The sequence below is a fragment of the Otolemur garnettii genome, unplaced genomic scaffold (assembly GCF_000181295.1).
Source record: "Otolemur garnettii isolate 467f Iridium unplaced genomic scaffold, OtoGar3 scaffold00010, whole genome shotgun sequence".
NCBI lineage: Eukaryota > Metazoa > Chordata > Mammalia > Primates > Galagidae > Otolemur > Otolemur garnettii.
The window spans coordinates 9,227,636-9,246,533 of NW_003852405.1; the positions used below are offsets into that span (position 1 = coordinate 9,227,636).

Below are 18,898 nucleotides of genomic sequence, written 5' to 3' on the forward strand. Positions count from 1 at the left end.
TGTGCACGCACACCGCAGGTGGTGTCTGTGCCTGTCTCTGTGCACGCACACCACATGTCTGCGTGTCTGCGTGTAAGGAGATTGCCATAAACATACACCTTTCTGGGTTCAAGATCTGATGCAAACATATACAGAGTAAATTTCAAATTGGGGGAAAAAAACAAGATGACCTACTTAATATTAGAAAAGACTTTAGTATGGGATGAATAATCCCACAGTTGAAGAAGGAATCCCAGCCAAGTGCTAGAAGCTGTGGAGATGCCAAAAAGAATAAGCGAAAAGCATTGAGGCAGGAGGAGCAAAGCTGCTCAAGGACGTGAGAAACTCGGCCAGGAAGAAGCAAAATGTTCACGCCCCATAGAGGGAGATGAGTCTGAGAAGCTGGTTGGAAAAAGACACCGAGAGGCCCTACATGGCAAGCTGGACAGATAGAACCTACTACGCAGAAGTGAGAGTTATGCTCTAAACTATCCTTCTGGGTATAGATAAAGTATTTCTAACAGATGAAGAAGGAAGAAAAGGCCCAGCAGGACTCAAAAGCCAGATGAGCATCTCCGTGGCCCAGAAAGAAGCCGCGACAGCTCCAAACCTCTGTTTACAGAGGTGAAAGAGGGGAAGAGGCAGCCGCGTGTTCCATTCTCCCAATACACAAGCCGAAAGCCCTGACCTTGTACTCAGAACTGAGGTCAGGCTCTTCTACCTGCAGAACAAGACTGTGAAAAGCTGGGACCGCTGCCCTCGGAGCCCGGGGTCACGCAGAGCCACAAGGCTGCCAGCAAAGCATGCCTGGGCTGAGCTCATCAAGAGACACGTGCCTGGGCAGCGCCTGTGGCTCAAAGGAATAGGGTGCCGGCCCCCTGTACCGGAGGTGGTGGGTTCAAACCCGACCCAGGCCAAAAAACTGCAAAAAAAAAAAAAAGAGAGAGAGAGAGAGAGACATGCCCAGGTCACTACCAGCTGCTTCTAGGCCGAAAGACCTAGAGGATCAGGTAGAGCCAACAAGAAGGCCAGGAGATGAGGAAGGAAAAACAGAGAGAAAGGAGAGAAACAACAGCTCTAGTCAGGGTAAACGCACCAACTGGAATTTCATAACACACAAGGAAAACGAACGCTAAAAGAACTGACCAAGCCTATGACCAGAGACAAAGTCGCACAGGCTGAAACGCAAATCAATGCAATATCAAAATGACCTATCCTTTGAGATCCTTAAGATGAAAACCATGAAAAATATCCATTTAAAGCACCAGAAATCATGAAACAAAAACAAGCAGGTCCAGGTCGGGTGCAGTGACTCGTGCTTATAAGTTTCAGCACTCTGGGAGGCTAAGGTGGGTGGATTGCTTGAGCTCAGGAGTTCAAGACCAGCCTGAGCAAAAGCAAGACCCTGCCTCTGCTAAAAATAGAAAAACTAGCCAAGCACAGTGGTGCATGCCTGTAGTCACAGCTACTTGGGAGGCTGAGGCAAGAGGATTGCTCAAGCCCAAGAGTTTGAGGTTGCTGTGAGCTATAAGCACTTTACCCAGGGCTACAGAGTGAGGCTCTATTTAAATAAAAAACAAGCAAGTCCAAATTAGAATACAAGGCTACCATAAGGAATGAATTAGGAAAGAAAGATAATAGCCATTGAAATCAAAAGCCAGTGGGTTGGGGATACATACACTCCAGAACGGACATGTTAAAGACAATTTGTGAATTAGAAAATAATACCAGGGAGGGGGGAGAAAAAAAAAAAGAATACCAAGAATTTTCAATCAAGTATACAGCCAGAGATTAGGAACTGAAAAATACAAAACAGCAAGTAAGAAATATTGAGGACAGATTGAAAGGCCCCAATGGAAATTCAGGGATAAAGCAAAAGGAGCAGGGCAGGGCTCGGTAAGGCAATATGCTAAAAGATAATGGCTGAGAATTTTCCATAACTGAAAACTCCATCAGGTCTAAGACTGGAAGCGCAGCGTGAAGCCAAGCGCGATTCACTATAACGAATCCGTATCTAAATGTGTTGTGGTGAAGCTGGTTTTCAAGGAAAAAGACAAAAATCTTAGAATATAATCTTACGGGATAATTGGTTTTCCTCTTCCAACACAGAAGCTGTTGAAACAAAGGCCTAAATTAGGAAACATATTTTAAGTGTTGTCTGGTAGCAGCGCAAAGAAGAGAAAAAGGACCAAAAAAATAAGAGCAGATCTGTGAAGCAGGAAGACGCCCGTGTGGAGCTTTCCATCTGGTGGAGGGCAATGGCTTGTCCACGGTTACCTTACCTTGCTCCACCAAAAGGGTACTGAGCTCATGGCACAGAGACGCGCAAATAAATATTAGATATAACTTTTCTAACTTGGACAAGCTTTTATATTCCATATAAAAAGCACTTTCGTTTATTCTTGGCCAAAAAACAAGAGCCAAGATTAACAAAAAAAGATTCCTTTCTATTGGCCTAGCAGTACTATTCACATTACATAAGAAAGGTGTACATAACAGCCAAAGCAATTAATAACTCCAGCGCATTTGAGAATATAAACTCATTCTTACTCTTTCTGTATTTCTGATCGACCTTATCGCTTACAGCAAACTTTGTGTTTCAAAGACTCGTTTCGAACAGAGAGTCAAAAATAGGTGACAGGCTTTATACAGAAAAAGAATGTACACCACTGTTTAATACTGAACTCAAATTATGGTTACACATATCTGCCAATGCTGTGTGTACATAAATAGCTTATATGCAAATTTAAAGGCATCATCTAAACCATGCTGACCTCAAAATAATTTGATCCTTTGTCTAGTAAAGTTCCCAAGTCCCCTTGGGAAAGGAAAAAACGAAGAGCAATGCCGAATGGATGCCAAAGATGTGGCTCAGCTGAAAGATTTTCCCTGAGCTGAAAAATGTCATCAAATCTCAGGCAATGCCACACACACACAAAAGAGATAAAAAAAACACAGCAACTTCAATATAGGCAGTTCCTGAGTTAAACATCCAACTTATGTACAACTTGCACTTACAAATGGAGGCTGTTACACTACGTCTCCCAGTTTCAAACATCTGATTGACACTCAACTGGCACTTAAGAACAGAGGCTATTACAGATAATGGATTAATGTACCCGTTCCAACTTACATAGAAATTCAACTTAAGAACAAACCTACAGTACCTATCTTACTCATAACCCAGAGACTGCTGATATACAAAACAAAAGGTTAGAAGGCTGATGCTAATCTTTAATATTAATAAATATTAATTAATGAAGATGAATAAATGTTATGTTTAAAATCAGGATGAGGCGACAGTTTCTAAAACAGACTAGGCACAGAAAAAGCATCAGGAAAAGATATGACCACTATTGGAAAGTAGTAGCAGCATCTTATTGGGAATGAACATTCAAAGGGTCAGTGTCCATTTAGCGCTCACCACAGACATTATCCTAAAGTAAAAGTGAAACAAGCTTGAATGCACGTGCCAGTCGCTCTGTAGATTTTCATCATACAGGTTATTTTACAAAGCTAGAATCCAATATTTTGATCTTATTCCAAGTCCTACATTAAGAATCAATAATTCCAGCTTGGCGCCCATAGCCAAGTGGTTAGGGCGCCAGCCACACACACCAGCGCTGGCAGATTAGAACCTGGCCAGGGCCTGTTAAAACAACAATGACAACTACAACAACAACAACAACAAAAAAAAATAGCTGGGCATTGTAGTGGGTACCTATAGTCCCAGCTACTTGGGAGGCTGAGGCAAGAGAACCATTTAAGCCCAAGAGTTTGAGATAGCTGTGAGGCCATGATACTCTACCATGGGTAACAGCTTGATACTCTGTCTTTCAAAAAAAAAAGTCAATAATTCCTTAAAAGATAGATATATTCTTCACACCTGTAATCCTAGTACTCTGAGAGGCCAACATGGGTGGATTGCTTGAGCTCAGGAGTTTGAGACCAGCCTGAACAAGAAGGAGACTCCATCTCTTAAGAAAAGTCCAGCATGTGTGGCAGACACCTTGGGAGGCTACTTAGGAGGCTGAGGATTGCTTGAGCCCAGTAGTTTGAGGCAGCTATGAACTATGATGCCATGGCACTCTACCAAGAGCAACAAAGTGAGACTCTGTCTTGGAAAAAAAAATCATATATATATGTATATTTCACGTATTCACGGCTACCAAGATTGTTCTTACAATGGTTGATCTGAACTGGAGACCTCATCCACAGAGTCCCCATGACCAGAACCACCACTAACAGGTGGAGCACAGACATGGCTCCCACCCCGGAGCAGAGAACTACACTACAGCCTGTTCCAACAGTAGTACAACAGTGCTACGGGAAAGGAGGAAGCATACAACATTCACAATAATTTCAGTTTGGCTTTCGACTTTAAGCCAAGTGAGTATTTTACACTGTTTAATCTCCTTTCTGTGTCTAGAACTGTGCTAAGAATTATGAAATACAGACAGGGGAACACTCTGACATTGTTGGTGGAACTACAAACTAATACAGTCTCTTTGGAAAGAAGTACAAAGAATCCTAAGAACTCAAATTAGACCTCCCATTTGACCTCACAGTTCCACTACTAGGCATCTACTCAGAAGGAAAAAAAACATCTTATCATAAGGACATTTGGGCTACATTGTTTATCGCAGCTCAATTTACAATCGCCCAGAGGTGCAAACAACCTCAATGCCCATCAGCTCAGGAATGGATTAACAAATTATGGCACATGCACACCATGGAATACTGTTCAGCCATACAAAAGATGGTGACTTCACATCTTTTATAATAACCTGGATGGAGTTGAAACCCATTCTTCTTAGTAAAGTGTCACAAGAATAAAGAAGTAAATATCCAATGTATTCAGTATAAATATGAAGCCAGCAGACAATCTAATCCATGCCCATATACGAGAAAAACTCAATTCCATTCCAGTTGGGGGAGGGGTAGTGAGTTGGGGTGCTGTCACTGAATGGGCATGGTCTGGGAGTGTTCGGCACTCCTTCTGAGTGTGGGACATAGCCACAAGAGGGACTCTACCTAACAACATCAAGCATTTGACCTGGTTGTTTGCACCCTCACATTACCCTGAAAGAAATTTACTTTTCAATTAAAAAAAAAAAAGAATCATGAAATATAAAAGAATAAATGAAATGTCTTCACAAAGAAAGCTTAAAGTCTGGCATATATGGACAATATATAAACAAATACAGATGTCCATGCATATAATAACAACACTGTGATTGACAAAGGACTAAATATTCACTATGAATAGGAACAGAAGTTAAGAAGGAACACACTGGGTTCAATGTATCGGGGAGAGCTTCACAGAGAAGGAGGAAGGTAACACAGGTCTTTAAGAAGGAAAGATTGGTGAAGAGGATAGGAATCTTCCAAGAAAGGACTTCCCAAGAGCCACAAGTAGTTGGCGAAGGGAACAAGGAACACAACATTTGGAGAAGTAGGGCTCCTGCAGATGTACAGATCCCACTGGGGGACACAGAAGGCTCAGCCACGGATGTCAGGGTTAATGTTCTGGTATTACGGGATCACTGGTCATTTCTGAAAGGGAGATTAAGTTGCCAAAATCAGTGTCCACCATCTGGGAATGCTTTAAAGCAGGGGTCAGCAAACTGCAGCTCACCTGGTTCAAATTATGGCTTTGCTGCCAATTTGTAGTATAAACATGGGCAAAATTTGTAACATCTCAGATCCTCAAGATGTTTATCTTTAAAATGGAAGTAATAGTTCTTACCACATTCATTCAGTTACACCTCCATCCATACTTTCATTCAATCAACAGATATTTAACGAGTGCTTGCTATAAGCCAGGCACAGGGCATAGAACCATGAAAACCAGAGGCACCATTCTCACCCTCACAGAGCTTCCAGGAGTGGAGGATGACAATTCAGAATGAGAAACCTATTATGATTAAGACCAAGGCGGGATGGAGAAAAGCTTCTGGGGGAAGAGCGATGATGATGACCTAACCCAGACTTGGGGGTCAGGCGAGGTTAATGTAGGTGAACAGCGATCCAGTGATAAGTGTCACAAAAATAAAATAGCAACTGTTCAAGACAGATACCACAAGGAATTTCAATTTAATAAAATACTTCCACCCCACCCACACCATCATCACACGTCCCTCATTTCTCAGGCATTTGAAAATTCCACTGAGTGTCAGGGAGTGAAACTGATTTTTTTACAGTAAATGGGTCAACAAAAAGGGAACCTTGAATGTGGATGGCACAGGGCAATAGAAACCACAAGACCAGCAAAAGAGGCCAGAGTTAAGAAAAACAAAATCTGACTGCTCCCCAGCACTCTGTCACAACCATGAGAGTCCTTACCATTAGTTCGTGTTTTCTGTGTTAAAGCATTTAATGACAGAACAAGGAAATCATTTTTACATTTTTCTGGGGGCTGAACTACTGCAAAAGAAGTGAGAGAGCAATTGCAGCTTTCAAAAGAGATCCTAATTGTAGCTTTTAAAATATTAGACTCCCTCTAAACACCCATCACCCCCACCCCCTATGAATTTCTAGGTCTTTTTTTTTTTTTTTTTAAAGGTGCTGGGAGGGTATTGCCATGCAGACTTCATTTTCCTCCCTAAGGATTTAAAAACCATTTTTGTAAATGATTTATTGCTAATGCTTCAAGGATCTGAACCTCACGTCTTCAGAAGGACGATCTGATTTAGACCATAAATGTACTACAATTAGAAAAGTGGTCCCGGACCATGCAGGTAACGAACTCATAAGCTCCTGCTTTCCTCCACATGAAGTGGGAATTTCCACTCTGATTTTGACTTTCTACCAGAAGTCAGCGGGGGTAGGACTTGGAGCCGGCCCCCTCACAGGAGGTCTCCTAGGCAAACAGAAAGGAGGGGGGTCTGCTACAAAGACCTGCTGCTTCCTACCTCCTGGGACGGTGGGAGGGAGGAAAGGTCCTGCTGGCAACTCTAGTTATAATTGCTTTTCTTTACATTTAGCTGACAAAGAGGAGGAGGGAGAAGGGGGGAGGAGGCCAGCAACTGCCCACGCAGACTATTACTTTAAACTCAATTATTGGAAAATCATTCCATTCCAGCCACAAGCGGGATGAGGAGGAGGAGAAGTGAAAAGAAATAACAGAACATGGACTGAGACCAAAATTAAGCTCCATAAACATCATCAGTAGGGATCAACACTTGTCTAAAGAATGTCCTCATGCTTCCTCCAGCAAAGAGGGAAAGTCAGACCCAGAAAAAAAAAGAACATTATTCTTGCCAAGCTACCAATGCCATGGGCGCTCAGCTAAAAATCTGGATCACACAAAACCTTTAGCCGTGAAACCTGCAAGATACTTATACTGTCCTGTGTCATTTAACAACGGGGATGTGTCCAGAGAACACACTGTCAGGGGATGACATCGTTGGTGTGAACATCTCAGTGTGTCCTCACACAAACCCAGATGGTGCCGCCCGCTACACACCGAGGGGAGCCGTTAGAGCCTGCTGCTCCTCGGATACCCACCTGCACCGCCTGCTACTGTACTGAATACCGTGGGCAACTAACACAACGGGATTTGTGTATCTAAACCTAGAAAAGGTACAGTACAAATAAAGTATAAAAGATTAAACAGTGGTACCCCTGGCATAGGGTACTGATCATGGATAGAGCCTGCAGGACTTGGAAACTTCTGGGTGGGCGGGTGGGTGAGTGAGAAGGCCCAGGACATTCTTGTACACGACTGTAGACTCTATAAACTCTGTGTAGTTAGGCTACACCACATTTGTTTTTTTAAAAACTTTCTTCAATAACCAATTACCCTTAGCTCAATGTAACTTTTTTACTCTATAAACTTTTAAATTGTTTTTTAACTTTTGACACTTTTGTAACAAAATGTAATTTAAAAACACTTTGTATAGCTACACAAAAATACTTTCTTTAGATTCTTATTCTATAAGCTTTTTCTTGTCTTAATTTTTTTTATAATTTTTTGCTTTTTAAGGTTTTTAATTTAAAATTAAGAAACACACAAACACACATATTAGCCAACATAGGTTCATCAATATCACTGTCTCCCACCTCCAAACCTTGTCCTATAAGAAGGTGTTCAAGGGTAGTTCCAAGTATGGAGCTGTCACCTCCTATGATAACATACCTTCCTCCGGAATACCTTCTAAAGGACCTAATGGAGGCTGTTTTATAATTAAGTTTTTTTTTTTAAATAAATAGGAACACACTCTAAAATAATGATAAAAATAAACCAGTAATATGGTTGGTTGTTATCATTAGCAAGTATTATGTACTCCACATAATCGCATGTGCTATACTTTTATATGAATGGTAGCACCTGGGTTAATTTGCACCAGCTCACCACAGACACATGAGAATGTGCTGTGCTGTATGACCTTATGGCAGGCGTCCTCAAACTTTTTAAACAGGGGGCCAGTTCACTCTCCCTCAGACCACTGGAGGGCCGGACTGCGGGCTCCAGGATATGTCGGCTGCTAAGCAGGACAGGCAGCGGCAGCAAAAACACCTGGTGGGCCAGATTAATGTCCTCTGCGGGCTGCATGTGGCCCGCGGGCCGTAGTTTGAGGACGCCTGCCTTAGGGTATCACTAGGCTCTAGGCATTTTTCAGCTCCATGATAATCTCATGGAACCACTATCATCCATGGGGCCTGTCATTGACCAAACCATCATTATACAGCACACGACTATATAACTATCTAAATATCTTTAACACTGATGAAGGAAAGATACACACTCTGGTCTAAAAAAAGAGACTGATCTACAATCCATATATGAAAATACTGACTGAACTCAGTTCCTGCTATGATGTATATGACTTATATGTTTAGTTGTAAAAATTTAAACCCATTATCACTTAACACTGAACCCACAGATACATGGGTTTAAGTTTTTATGATACATATACATAAGATTTATAAGTGAGATTAGAAGCAGGTTAAGGGGTGCAGGGCTGGCAGTTACCTGGGGTCCTAATCTATAAAGGAATCTACAATAAGGCTGAAAACTATCACTGGGACTAAAATCAGATGAAGAAAATCACACGTGCCAGAACTCCCCTTAGGGAGAGGGTGGGGAGTGGACAGGGGGGAAGAAGTGAAAAGAGGACCAAGTGCTGGGAGCGGTGATGAGTGTGACACACGCACATGTGAACACGCACTCGTGCCTCCTGCATCCTCAGGTTAGAAAACGTCCTCCTGGTTCCCCAACTGCCAGCTAAGGAAAGTGGGTCCCCTTAAGGATGAAGCACAGGACTGATGTTTTGCTGAGCAGGCCATGAGCAGCAACAGCCACCAGCACCTTTCCTTTCTCATCCCCTCCCTGGCAGAAAGCAGCCTGGCCCTGGACGGTGTTTGGAGAAACATTTAAAGAATAGTGGGCGTGGAAGGACGCCAGGCCAGGGCTTTCCAGGATGCTCCAGCCTGGCTCACGCCCCTGAATGGAAGCAGGGTTTCAACCATGCTTCACCTCTCCTTGATATGTGGGATCTATTCCTCCCTCCTTTTTGTCCTTATTCCTCTCAAATTAAAATTCACATTTGTATACCCTGTAAAGGCGATCAAAATATGTTATTAAAGTTATTTGTAAAAGGGGTTAACCAACAGATTTTATCCCATCAAGCATTGTTGATTAGTTAAAAGGGAGCTTGGTGACCTGAATAAAGATTTCATTGGTTAAACGTGTGTGGAGATCTTCTATCTGTCTCTATAAGAGTGATGACTGGCTTCAAATATCTTCTTGCTCCTCCCACCCCTGGCAAACCAGGTACCTACCTCTAAGTGAACCTTCCTTATAAACACCCCTCATCTGCCACTTAATCTGTTCTGGGTCAGTTCCTTGCAGGAGGTGAAATATTCAAGGGCCTGAGGCTTGGTTCTGGGTTGGTATGGTTCACCCAGCACCTTCCCTATTTCAATATTCCAAGATTCATTCATCGATCTAAGATGTAGAAACAGCCCTAATTCCCTATGCCGGCACCACAACCAAAGCAAACTCCGTCCATTGTCTGAATCGGCACCTGGCTTTTGTAGCAAATACTGAGTGATCTGAAAACTGAATGAAAAGTGAACTGAAGTCAACAGTGTCCAGGATGAACGGAATGAAAGCTGTTTCCCACCGTAAAGGAGGAGGGGCGGAGGAGGGAAAACAAAGAGGAAGGGAGAAAACCCAGTTGAAACTTGGCGTTTACTTGAAGAGGAGCCAGCAGAATGTCGAGCATGGACAGTTTCACAGCATAGAGGGAAGGCATCGATCAGAAGGCTTCCTTGGAGCTATTAAATTTCTGTGGTGGCAGCCTCAGCTGGGAAGGCAGGGCGCAAAAGCTGCGTTCAGGGTTCGGAGGACCAAGAGGTGGTGTCTGGAAACTTACAGGGATGGAACGGCTCAGGAATCTCGCTGAAGAAGAAGAAAGCCCAGTGTAGGAGGGTCTGGGGATGCTGGTGTGCGCCTCGGTCTTGGCGCTGTGGAGGCCTGGGCTGCTGTTCACGTTGGCCCCGCCGCCGCCGCTGCTGCACTGGTTGTTGTTGACTTCAGGGTAATTTCTGGTGGTCTGCTGGGAGCTGCCATTCAAGAGGTTGGTGAAAGAGTTGGCTGCGAAACCTGCCTTCGAGGGCGAGGAGGTCTTTCTGTTCTCTGGATCATCTGTTGCAGCGTTCAAGTTCCCTAGAGAACTGGCTAGCCTGGAGTTTATGGAAAAGCTGAATGGAAAACACAGGTGAGGAGGGGGAAAAAACACAAACGACAAGGTAGACTCACACAGAGCTCACGTTTCCAGACACACGGGCACAACATGAGGGGAATGTGATGAGGACAGTTCTGATCCAAGCAAGTGACAACAGAAAGGCTTTTTTATCACCACCGGTGATATTATAACGCGTGGCCTTTAGTTATACATAGCAAGTTCAAAAGCAGTTAATTAGGATCGGAGAAGTTGGCTAAAACAATTTGCCTGGAGATCCTGAAACAGAACATCTGGGTTCTATTTGCCCCGAGGCAGGAATGAGGTTATATAAGGGGGAGAGTTAAAAGCAGACTTAAGTGCAAGACTTAATTGATACATACTCACACAACTGCATCAAACATCCCTGCCCATTTAGTGAGGTCCCCCCTGCCTATAACGCACCAGGTAGGAAATGACAATACCACGTGTTGTTTGTAAGCGGGATGAAATTCCATGTTCTGGATCACGTTATGAAAGCTGGAGTCACTAGAATAGGATGCTGTATACCCTTCCCTCCGCAAAGCCAAACAGAAGCCGAAGCTCCTGAAGATCACAGAGTCTGGTGTGTTTTCTCCCCTCCCCTGTTGTCCATTGCTCTGACAAAACTACAGCCCAAGGCTTGGCCTAGCCTGTTGTAAACTTCCTTTACCTAAGTCAGGACCTTGGGAAAAGGAGAGAAAAATTACCTTCTTATGCTGGGCCCTGAAGACAAAGAAACTCTGTTTATCCTCTTGGCAGTGGCTGAGGGGGACAAACCCACTTTTGATGTCTTCAAAATAGGCACAGATCCTTGCGGGGAAGAACTTAATCTTTGGGGAGAAAAATGGGCAAAGTGTCACAGGAAGGCAGTGTTATCTTAAATATTCAGCAAATCAGTAAGTCTTACAAACATCCTGACAGGTCCTGACACAGGGGACAGAACCAACAGTCAACACTCGCTAACTCTGCCAGGTGTCGTGCTGAGAACCTCAGAGAAGGCAACCCGGTTCGTGCTCACGACAACCCCACGAGGCAGCTGATACTGATGTCAGCCCTTCACAGGTGAGGGAACGCAAGCTCAAAGGAAACGTGCCTCATCCAAAGTCCCTCAGGGAACAAGTGGCAGCTGGGACTCAAATCCAGGATTCAAAGTCCCGCCAATAACCGTGATCCTGTCTTCTGGGTCACTTCCCTTTTCACAGCACTGGTGTCCACTCTTCAGCATGCCCCGTGATTCCACATCTTTCTATTGCAAACCCATCCTCTCTGTCCTGCAGTCGCCCTCGGGGAGACCATCATGACCTCTCATCCTTCACCGCCAGTAGCATCCTTTAATCTGACTCCTTAATGATTTGGGTCAAACACTTCCACTGTCCCCAAGCCCCATTGTTGCATCCTGGTGCCATTCCAGGAACATCTAATCATGTCGCATGACTGTTAAATCATTTATCTTTTAATCATGAAAATCATGTAATCTTTTCTCGGTACCCATAAGGCCTGTAAAGGTTTATAAAACCTTTCCCAAATCCGGCCCTTGCCTCTCTGTGCAGCCCTTCCAGCCACACTTTCCCAGCAGACATCCCCACTCCAGCTATACGCAGGATGCTGTGAGTTCCCTGAATGGACCGTGTCCCCGCCCTTGTCCAGTTTGCCTAAGCTGCTTTTCCTGCCAGGGTATCTCCTCTTCTTCCCTCCCTCTGCCCTTACTTCCCACCTCTACCTGACCCATTCTTGTCACTGGTCTAATAGGCTATGACCCCATCGGGCAAAGCGCACCTGAATTTCTGAACAGGGTAAGGGTCCTACTTCATCATATATTCTCACAGTAAGCCATGGCTCGTATACCATATTTCATTGCCTGATATTTGTCTATTTTTCTCACTCGACATAGTTCCTTGAGGGCAAAGATTTCTCTCTTGTTTCAATTTCTAGTAGTTAGCACAGTGCTGGACTCAGAGCAGGTGCCCAGTAAACATTTCTCGGGGGGACAAAAAGGGAAAATTGAGTCATCTCTGGATAGCCAGGGCCCAGCTACTGTTTGAATACCGAATCTTGGACAAATTGTGTCACGAAACTGGATTCTGTTTTCCCATCTGCTAGATAAAAGCTCATTTACTGGTAGGCTCTGTCCCTCACCATCCACCCTCCAAACAACTGCTGAAGTGCATGTTCTGCCCCACAAAAGCATGTGTGCTCACAAAAATGGGGAAAGTTGTCTAGGTGGCTTGAGCTGGCAGAGAAGCTTGGGCGCTCTCAGAACTGACCCAACTTAACAATCCTAAACCTCAGGATGAATAAGAACCAGAAGGTGAAGGGGGAGTCAGCTTCTTCCCCTACTTCACCAACAGTCTTGGCCAAACATTGCCACGCTCACCATGGACCCCATGCTGCGTCCGGGTACCATTTCAGGAATATTCAGGGGATATTTTTTTCAGAGAGAAAAAAACCTAATGTTACCTCCTCAAATAGAAGAGAGGGAAGGAAAAAAAAACTGGGAAATAAAGAACAAATATATACAAAAATAGGGTAAAACAGGACTAACAGAAATAAAAAAATAAATAAATAAAGGCAAAAATCTATCCCGGGACGTGAAAGGGAAGTTGCAGAGTGCTTATAGTTTGTTAGAGACCCTGCAAAGTACAGAAAACACTCTGCAAACAAAAATCCTCTTCACTGGAAGCATTAAAAAGAAAGCTTATTGTAACAAGTTAGAAGAGAAGGAAAGCGATTTAGAAAGTGAAAAGCTGCAGAGGTTGGATTTTCATTAGTTTGAGGCTTGGGAAATATGTCTATAAGGAAATATTTGGGCATCTTTAGAAGCTAGTAGAACTTCGACCTCATTAACAGTACCTGAAAGGCTGGGACATTGCTCTTGGGTGCCCTTTCATATCATCTGACCTGTGGAAATCAAAGATAAACGCTCACATATCACCGGGTTTGCACATTTTAACAAAGACCAAAACGTCTATATTATGGAATTAAACCAGTAAGAATATTAAATTGGCAAACGGGAGAGACCTTGCTAGTGGGTATTAGCCCTGGGCATGTGAGCCCATTTTCACATCGTACTACAGAAAAGAATAACCTCAACTCTGAGTATCATGAACCTTCATTTCTCAGATCAGCAAACAGGACGCAAAGACCCAATCTGACTTAAAGGTGATAATTCTGCCAGACAACATGTAAAAACGAGATCTCCTGTGACTGTTTGATGTTTACCATACAGGCAAACATCTTTCCTGCTACGTGTGTCTCTTACTTGTAAGTCAAACCTAAGTAGCCATTTCTTGTTATATTCATTTGTGGACTGAGGCCTTGCCAGCTAAAGTATTCCAATAAAGAATCTCATTCAGTTCTCCAAAATAGAAGGTAAAACTCAGGAATTAGGATATCCCAAAGCCGGGCACGCAAGACTTTTGCACACACTCCAACTTCAACACAAAAGCCTCGCCCCACTGGTAAGGATTCACCATAAGACAAGAAATCTGCTCACAGGAGCAGGGGAGAAATCTAAATGGAATTTGACACAGAGTCCCAGTAATAATTATGGCTTAGCAGCTTAAGGTAGAATTCCAGAGACTGAGTGAGATGCGGCAATCGCTATCAAAAAGCCTCTAAACTTCCCCAACCATGATAAAATAAATAATGAACCAACAACCTAAAATAGTTTAAACCAAAAAACATGAGGGAAACTTGGTATTTGTAGAATGATACTCAAAAGACAAGATTAAATGTTCTAGACACAAAGGATGGCACGCAATGAATTTGAAAGTTGGAAATGGATTTACCTAAATGCACAGGACGGTGAGGTGCGTGGCTGTCTCTGACTTTTTAAGGCACGTAGTTTGTCTCCCTGGGTTATACTGTTTTTCATTTCTATATCTTCATCGTCTTCTAAATTATTCTGGAAAAAAAATGCATACTCCATGGAAAGTTTACTATGAATCATTTTGCATTCTATTTCTTTATAAATCATAAATTATATAGATAGATTTTATACAGAGTGTCTTAAGATAGATCATTTCAAGTCACTTAAATGCACTATGAATTCAGCATTATGCGAGTATATACACTAAACAACACTTGACTGTCTGCCAGTAAAATACACTGGTCAAATTCCAAATCAAAGATGTGGTAGAATTTAAATGGAGCTGTTCATTGCAACGGATCATGACCAAAAAGACTCTCACGCAGACAAAATCATGCTTGGGTATAGCCTAGACACAGACTGACTCCACCAACACAGTCCAAATACATTTCCAGATAAAACAAGGAACGATCACTGCAAATTCCATAACTTCTTTTTTTGTTTTGAGACACAGCCTCATTTTGTCACCCTTGGTAGAGTGCCATGGCATCATAGTTCACAGCAACCTCAAAATCTGGGCTCAAGTGATCTCTTGCCTCAGCCTCCCATGTAGCTGGGGCTACAGGTGCCCACCACAAAGCCCCACTATTTTTCTTTTCTTTTCTTTTCCTTTTTTTTTTTTTTTTTTTTTTTGAGAGACAGTGTCTTGATCTTGCTGAAATTGGTCTTGAACTCCCAAGCTCAGACAATCCACTTGCCTCAGCCTACCAGAGTGCTGGGATTACAGGGGTGCGCCACTGTGCCCATAACTTCTTTTTTGTTGCCATTGTTGGTTGAGACAGAGTCTTGCTCTATTGAAATCATTGCTAACTGCAACTTCAAATTCCTGAACTCAAGGGATCCTCCTGAGTCAGCCTTTTGAGTGTTGGGACTATGGGCACCAATCACCATGTCCAACTAATTTTATTTACTATTATTATCTATAGAGACAGGGTCTTACTATATTGCCCAGGCTGATCTCAAACTCCTGGTGTAAAGAGATCCTTCTGCCTTGGCCTCCCAAAATGCCGGGATCACAGATATGAGCCATCATGCCCCATTAGTTGTTTTAAAAAGCACAAGATACAGGAAAATAATAATAATAATAAGCACAAGATAAAATAATTTGGGAAACACAATAATTTATCTACAGAGTAATCATTTAACACTAGTAAAAGCACTCAATGCCTTCTTAGATTTAACGAACTATGTTCATTAGATTGGTGAAGTGTTTTTTGCTTCTGAAATGAGTTTTTGTAGCATGAAAAACAGAAGTACCACATTCATCACATGCCAGCTCACATTTAGTTCTCACAACAACCTGTGTGGGTGGGGTTACCCTTAATTTACAGATGAAATAAAGGAAGTACCCATAGAAGTTAGGAATATTGTTTCAGCTCCCCTAAGCTCTTAATGACAGGGTTATGATTTCAGAATCAGAGTTCCTGGCACCAGACGCAATGTTCTTTTCCAGACTATATGACGTGCTAGCATCGCACCAGTGAAGACCGTATTTTGCTTTTTTCTCCTTACTTGAAAAATCAAAGTGCTTAAATGTGCTAAGATCCCTTCCAGCCATAATAGTCCCCTCCCCTCTCTCAAATTAGAATTCTAATTTAATGAAGAATATATAAAAATATACTTCTGTCGGTTATATTCTAGTCACTTCTGATAGAAATACCTCTTCACTCCCTGCCACCTCTTTTGGGCTCAGGAGATATGTCTGAAATTAATTAATTTATTTATTTATTTATTTATTTAGATAGTCTTACTTTGTTGCCCTTGGTAGAGTGCCATGGCGTCACAACTCACACCAACTTCAAACTCTTGGGCTTAAGCGATTCTCTTGCCTCAGCCTACCAAGTAGCTGGGACCAAAGGCGCCTGCGACAACACCTGGCTATTTTGTTGTTGTAGTTGTCACTGTTGTTTAGCAGGCCCAGGATGGGTTCAAACCCACCAGCCCCAGTGTATGTGTCCAGTGCCCTAACCACTGAGCTACAGGCACTGAGCTGATGTCTCTGAAATTTAAAAGGAGAAAAAGAAATAAAAAGCACGGGACCAGTGGGAAAGAAGAAAGGAGGACAAAAGCTTCTGGGTTGGGGAGGTGATCCCTTAGCTGATTATTAAAGAATAAAGCACAGGTGAAGCAGGCCAACATCCAGCAAGGGTCATCCTGACCACGGAGACAACCAGCTCAATAGTCACAGGACCATGGTGGAGCCTAATGTCAGAGGGTTCCTGTAGAGATACAAGATGCCCTTCTTATAAAGCTCCAGGACCTGGTTATACCATTCATTTCACTCCATATATCCCTAATGCGGGAAGAACTCATTACCATCTAGGGAAGCCTTCAGGAAGGTCTGAAGGTTAGGCTTCCTGGCAGGGTGCTACACCTGGCAAGGTGAGCTTAGCTTCACCCCGCTGCAGTAAGCACTCATAGGCTCAGATGTAACCAGTTACTTTTATCAGCACATAGCTAGAGTTTCTGGAATATGAAGGGTCCAAGAAGCATATAAGCCCTCATGAGACAGGCTGAGAAAGCCTCTTGAAGGACCTGAGCAGATCCTTCCCACAATCAGTTCATTGTCAACGAGTTGCCTCTGTAGGTATTTGAAAGCCTAGAAAGCTTGGTTGTCCCTCCAACTAAGAGGTCCTCCTGCTCTGAAACACGTTCAGAATTCTAAGAAAAAATAAGGCTCAATCTATAATTCTAAAATTCAAACTCTCAGTCAAGTGTAAAGGTAGAACAAAGATTTTAAAAAAATTACCTCCCATATAATCTTTCTGAGAAAACTACTATAGGATGTGCTTCAGGAAAAAGGAAAGATGACAATGTGAAATCAAGGAGGGTTAGGGATCCAACTGAGGAGGATGAAGAAAAGTCTTAGGATCAGAACACTAAATACTGGGGCTAAGAGCAACTAGCTCAGATAGGAAGAGGAGAAATGTCTTCAGGGCAAGAATGAAATTAGTAAGATTTTTTGCTCTGTTGTGATTTTGAAAAAATTTAAAATTGCTTAGCACAACTTTTTGTAGATGAAAGAAAGGGATGACATTATCTTCTCCCAAATGCATAGAAAACAATGAACTCTTAAGAAAAAGAGGGGTTCAACAAAGAAAACAGTAATAGTGTACTACAAAGCTCAACAATGAATGGTATTTAACTATATGGGGATACCAAGCAGAGGATGGTGAGTTCAAGATTGAAGAGCTAAATCTTATTAGGATAACCAGGAGGCAAAAGAAAAATACTCAAAATTGGTAAATTTAAAAAATGCCAGGATAAGCAAGGTATTAGAAATACAACACTTACAGTATAATTTGCTTACAGGTTTCTTCCTTTGAGAGTGGGTTTGGGGATACAGAAAAATAGGACAGGTAACGGAGGGGGTTTTTGTTAGAATTAAACACTTTTTGATATTTTTAAATATCAAATATTTATTTATTTATTTATTTGCAGTTTTTGGCCGGGGCTGGGTTTGAACCTGCCACCTCCAGCATATGGGGCCAGCGCCCTATTCCTTTGAGCCACAGGCGCCGCCCAAATATTCATATTATTTTTAAAAAGAAAATAATTTTAAAAGATAGATTTAAATAAAAATATTAAAAGTATGTTTTTAGTCAGAATTATTTTACATGTGTTTTTCTCTCATTCTATCGTGAATCCTAAAAGTCGAATTTTTTTCATAAATTATATTTCAGACACAGAAAACAACAAAAATACTGTTACCCACTGCCATGCACCTAATTACTCAGATTTAACATATTTTTACTTCTTTCTCTCACATTTACTTAAATTAAGCACCTTCACGCTCAAAGAAAAAGAAAAACTAGGGCGGCACCTGTGGCTCAAAGGAGTGGGGCACCGGCCTCATATGTCAGAGGTGGCGGGTTCAAACCCAGCCCCGGCCAAAAATTGCAAAAAAAAAAAAAAGAAAGAAAGAAAGAAAGAAAAAGAATATAAAGGCCTAAGGCTGGGTGTGATGGTTCACACCAGCAATCCCAGCACTTTAGGAGACTGAGGCAGAAGGACTGCTTGAGGACAGGAGTTCGAGACCAGCATGGAAAACACAGTGTGAGCCCCTATCTCTATAAATGTAATTTTTCTACAATGTAACTTAATCACATGTATCATTATATTAATCTGAAATTTAAAAAGAAAACTCTTTTTTAAAAAAGGCAGGGATAGTGGCATGCACCTGTTAGTCTTAGCTACTCAGGAAGGTGAGGCAAGAGGATTGTGTAAATCCATGAGTTCACTGCTGCAGTAAATTAGATTGTGTCCCTGCACTCCAGCCTGGGTGACAGAGCAAGACCCTGTCTCCTTTATCTTTAAAAAAAAAAAAAAAAAAAAAAAA

At 42.4% G+C, this 18,898-nt stretch overlaps 1 protein-coding gene across 4 annotated transcripts in view; it reads right to left on the minus strand.

Annotated features, from left to right (window-relative positions):
- CDC14A (cell division cycle 14A) overlaps positions 1-18,898 on the minus strand; it is a 191,818-nt gene that overhangs the window by 11,006 nt on the left and 161,914 nt on the right. The window contains exons 12-15 of one of the 4 annotated variants that reach the window (XM_003784115.3): positions 14,480-14,595; positions 13,542-13,589; positions 11,399-11,521; positions 10,362-10,689 (exon numbers count right to left, since the gene is read on the minus strand). The exons of 1 other annotated variant lie outside the window; for it this stretch is intronic. In XM_003784115.3, coding sequence (XP_003784163.1) covers positions 10,362-10,689; positions 11,399-11,521; positions 13,542-13,589; positions 14,480-14,595 — 615 coding nt within the window. Of the gene's footprint in view, positions 1-10,168; positions 10,690-11,398; positions 11,522-13,541; positions 13,590-14,479; positions 14,596-18,898 lie in introns of those variants that run through there. 2 more of the 4 variants (XM_012801650.2, XM_023509847.1) reach the window with 2 other exon arrangements.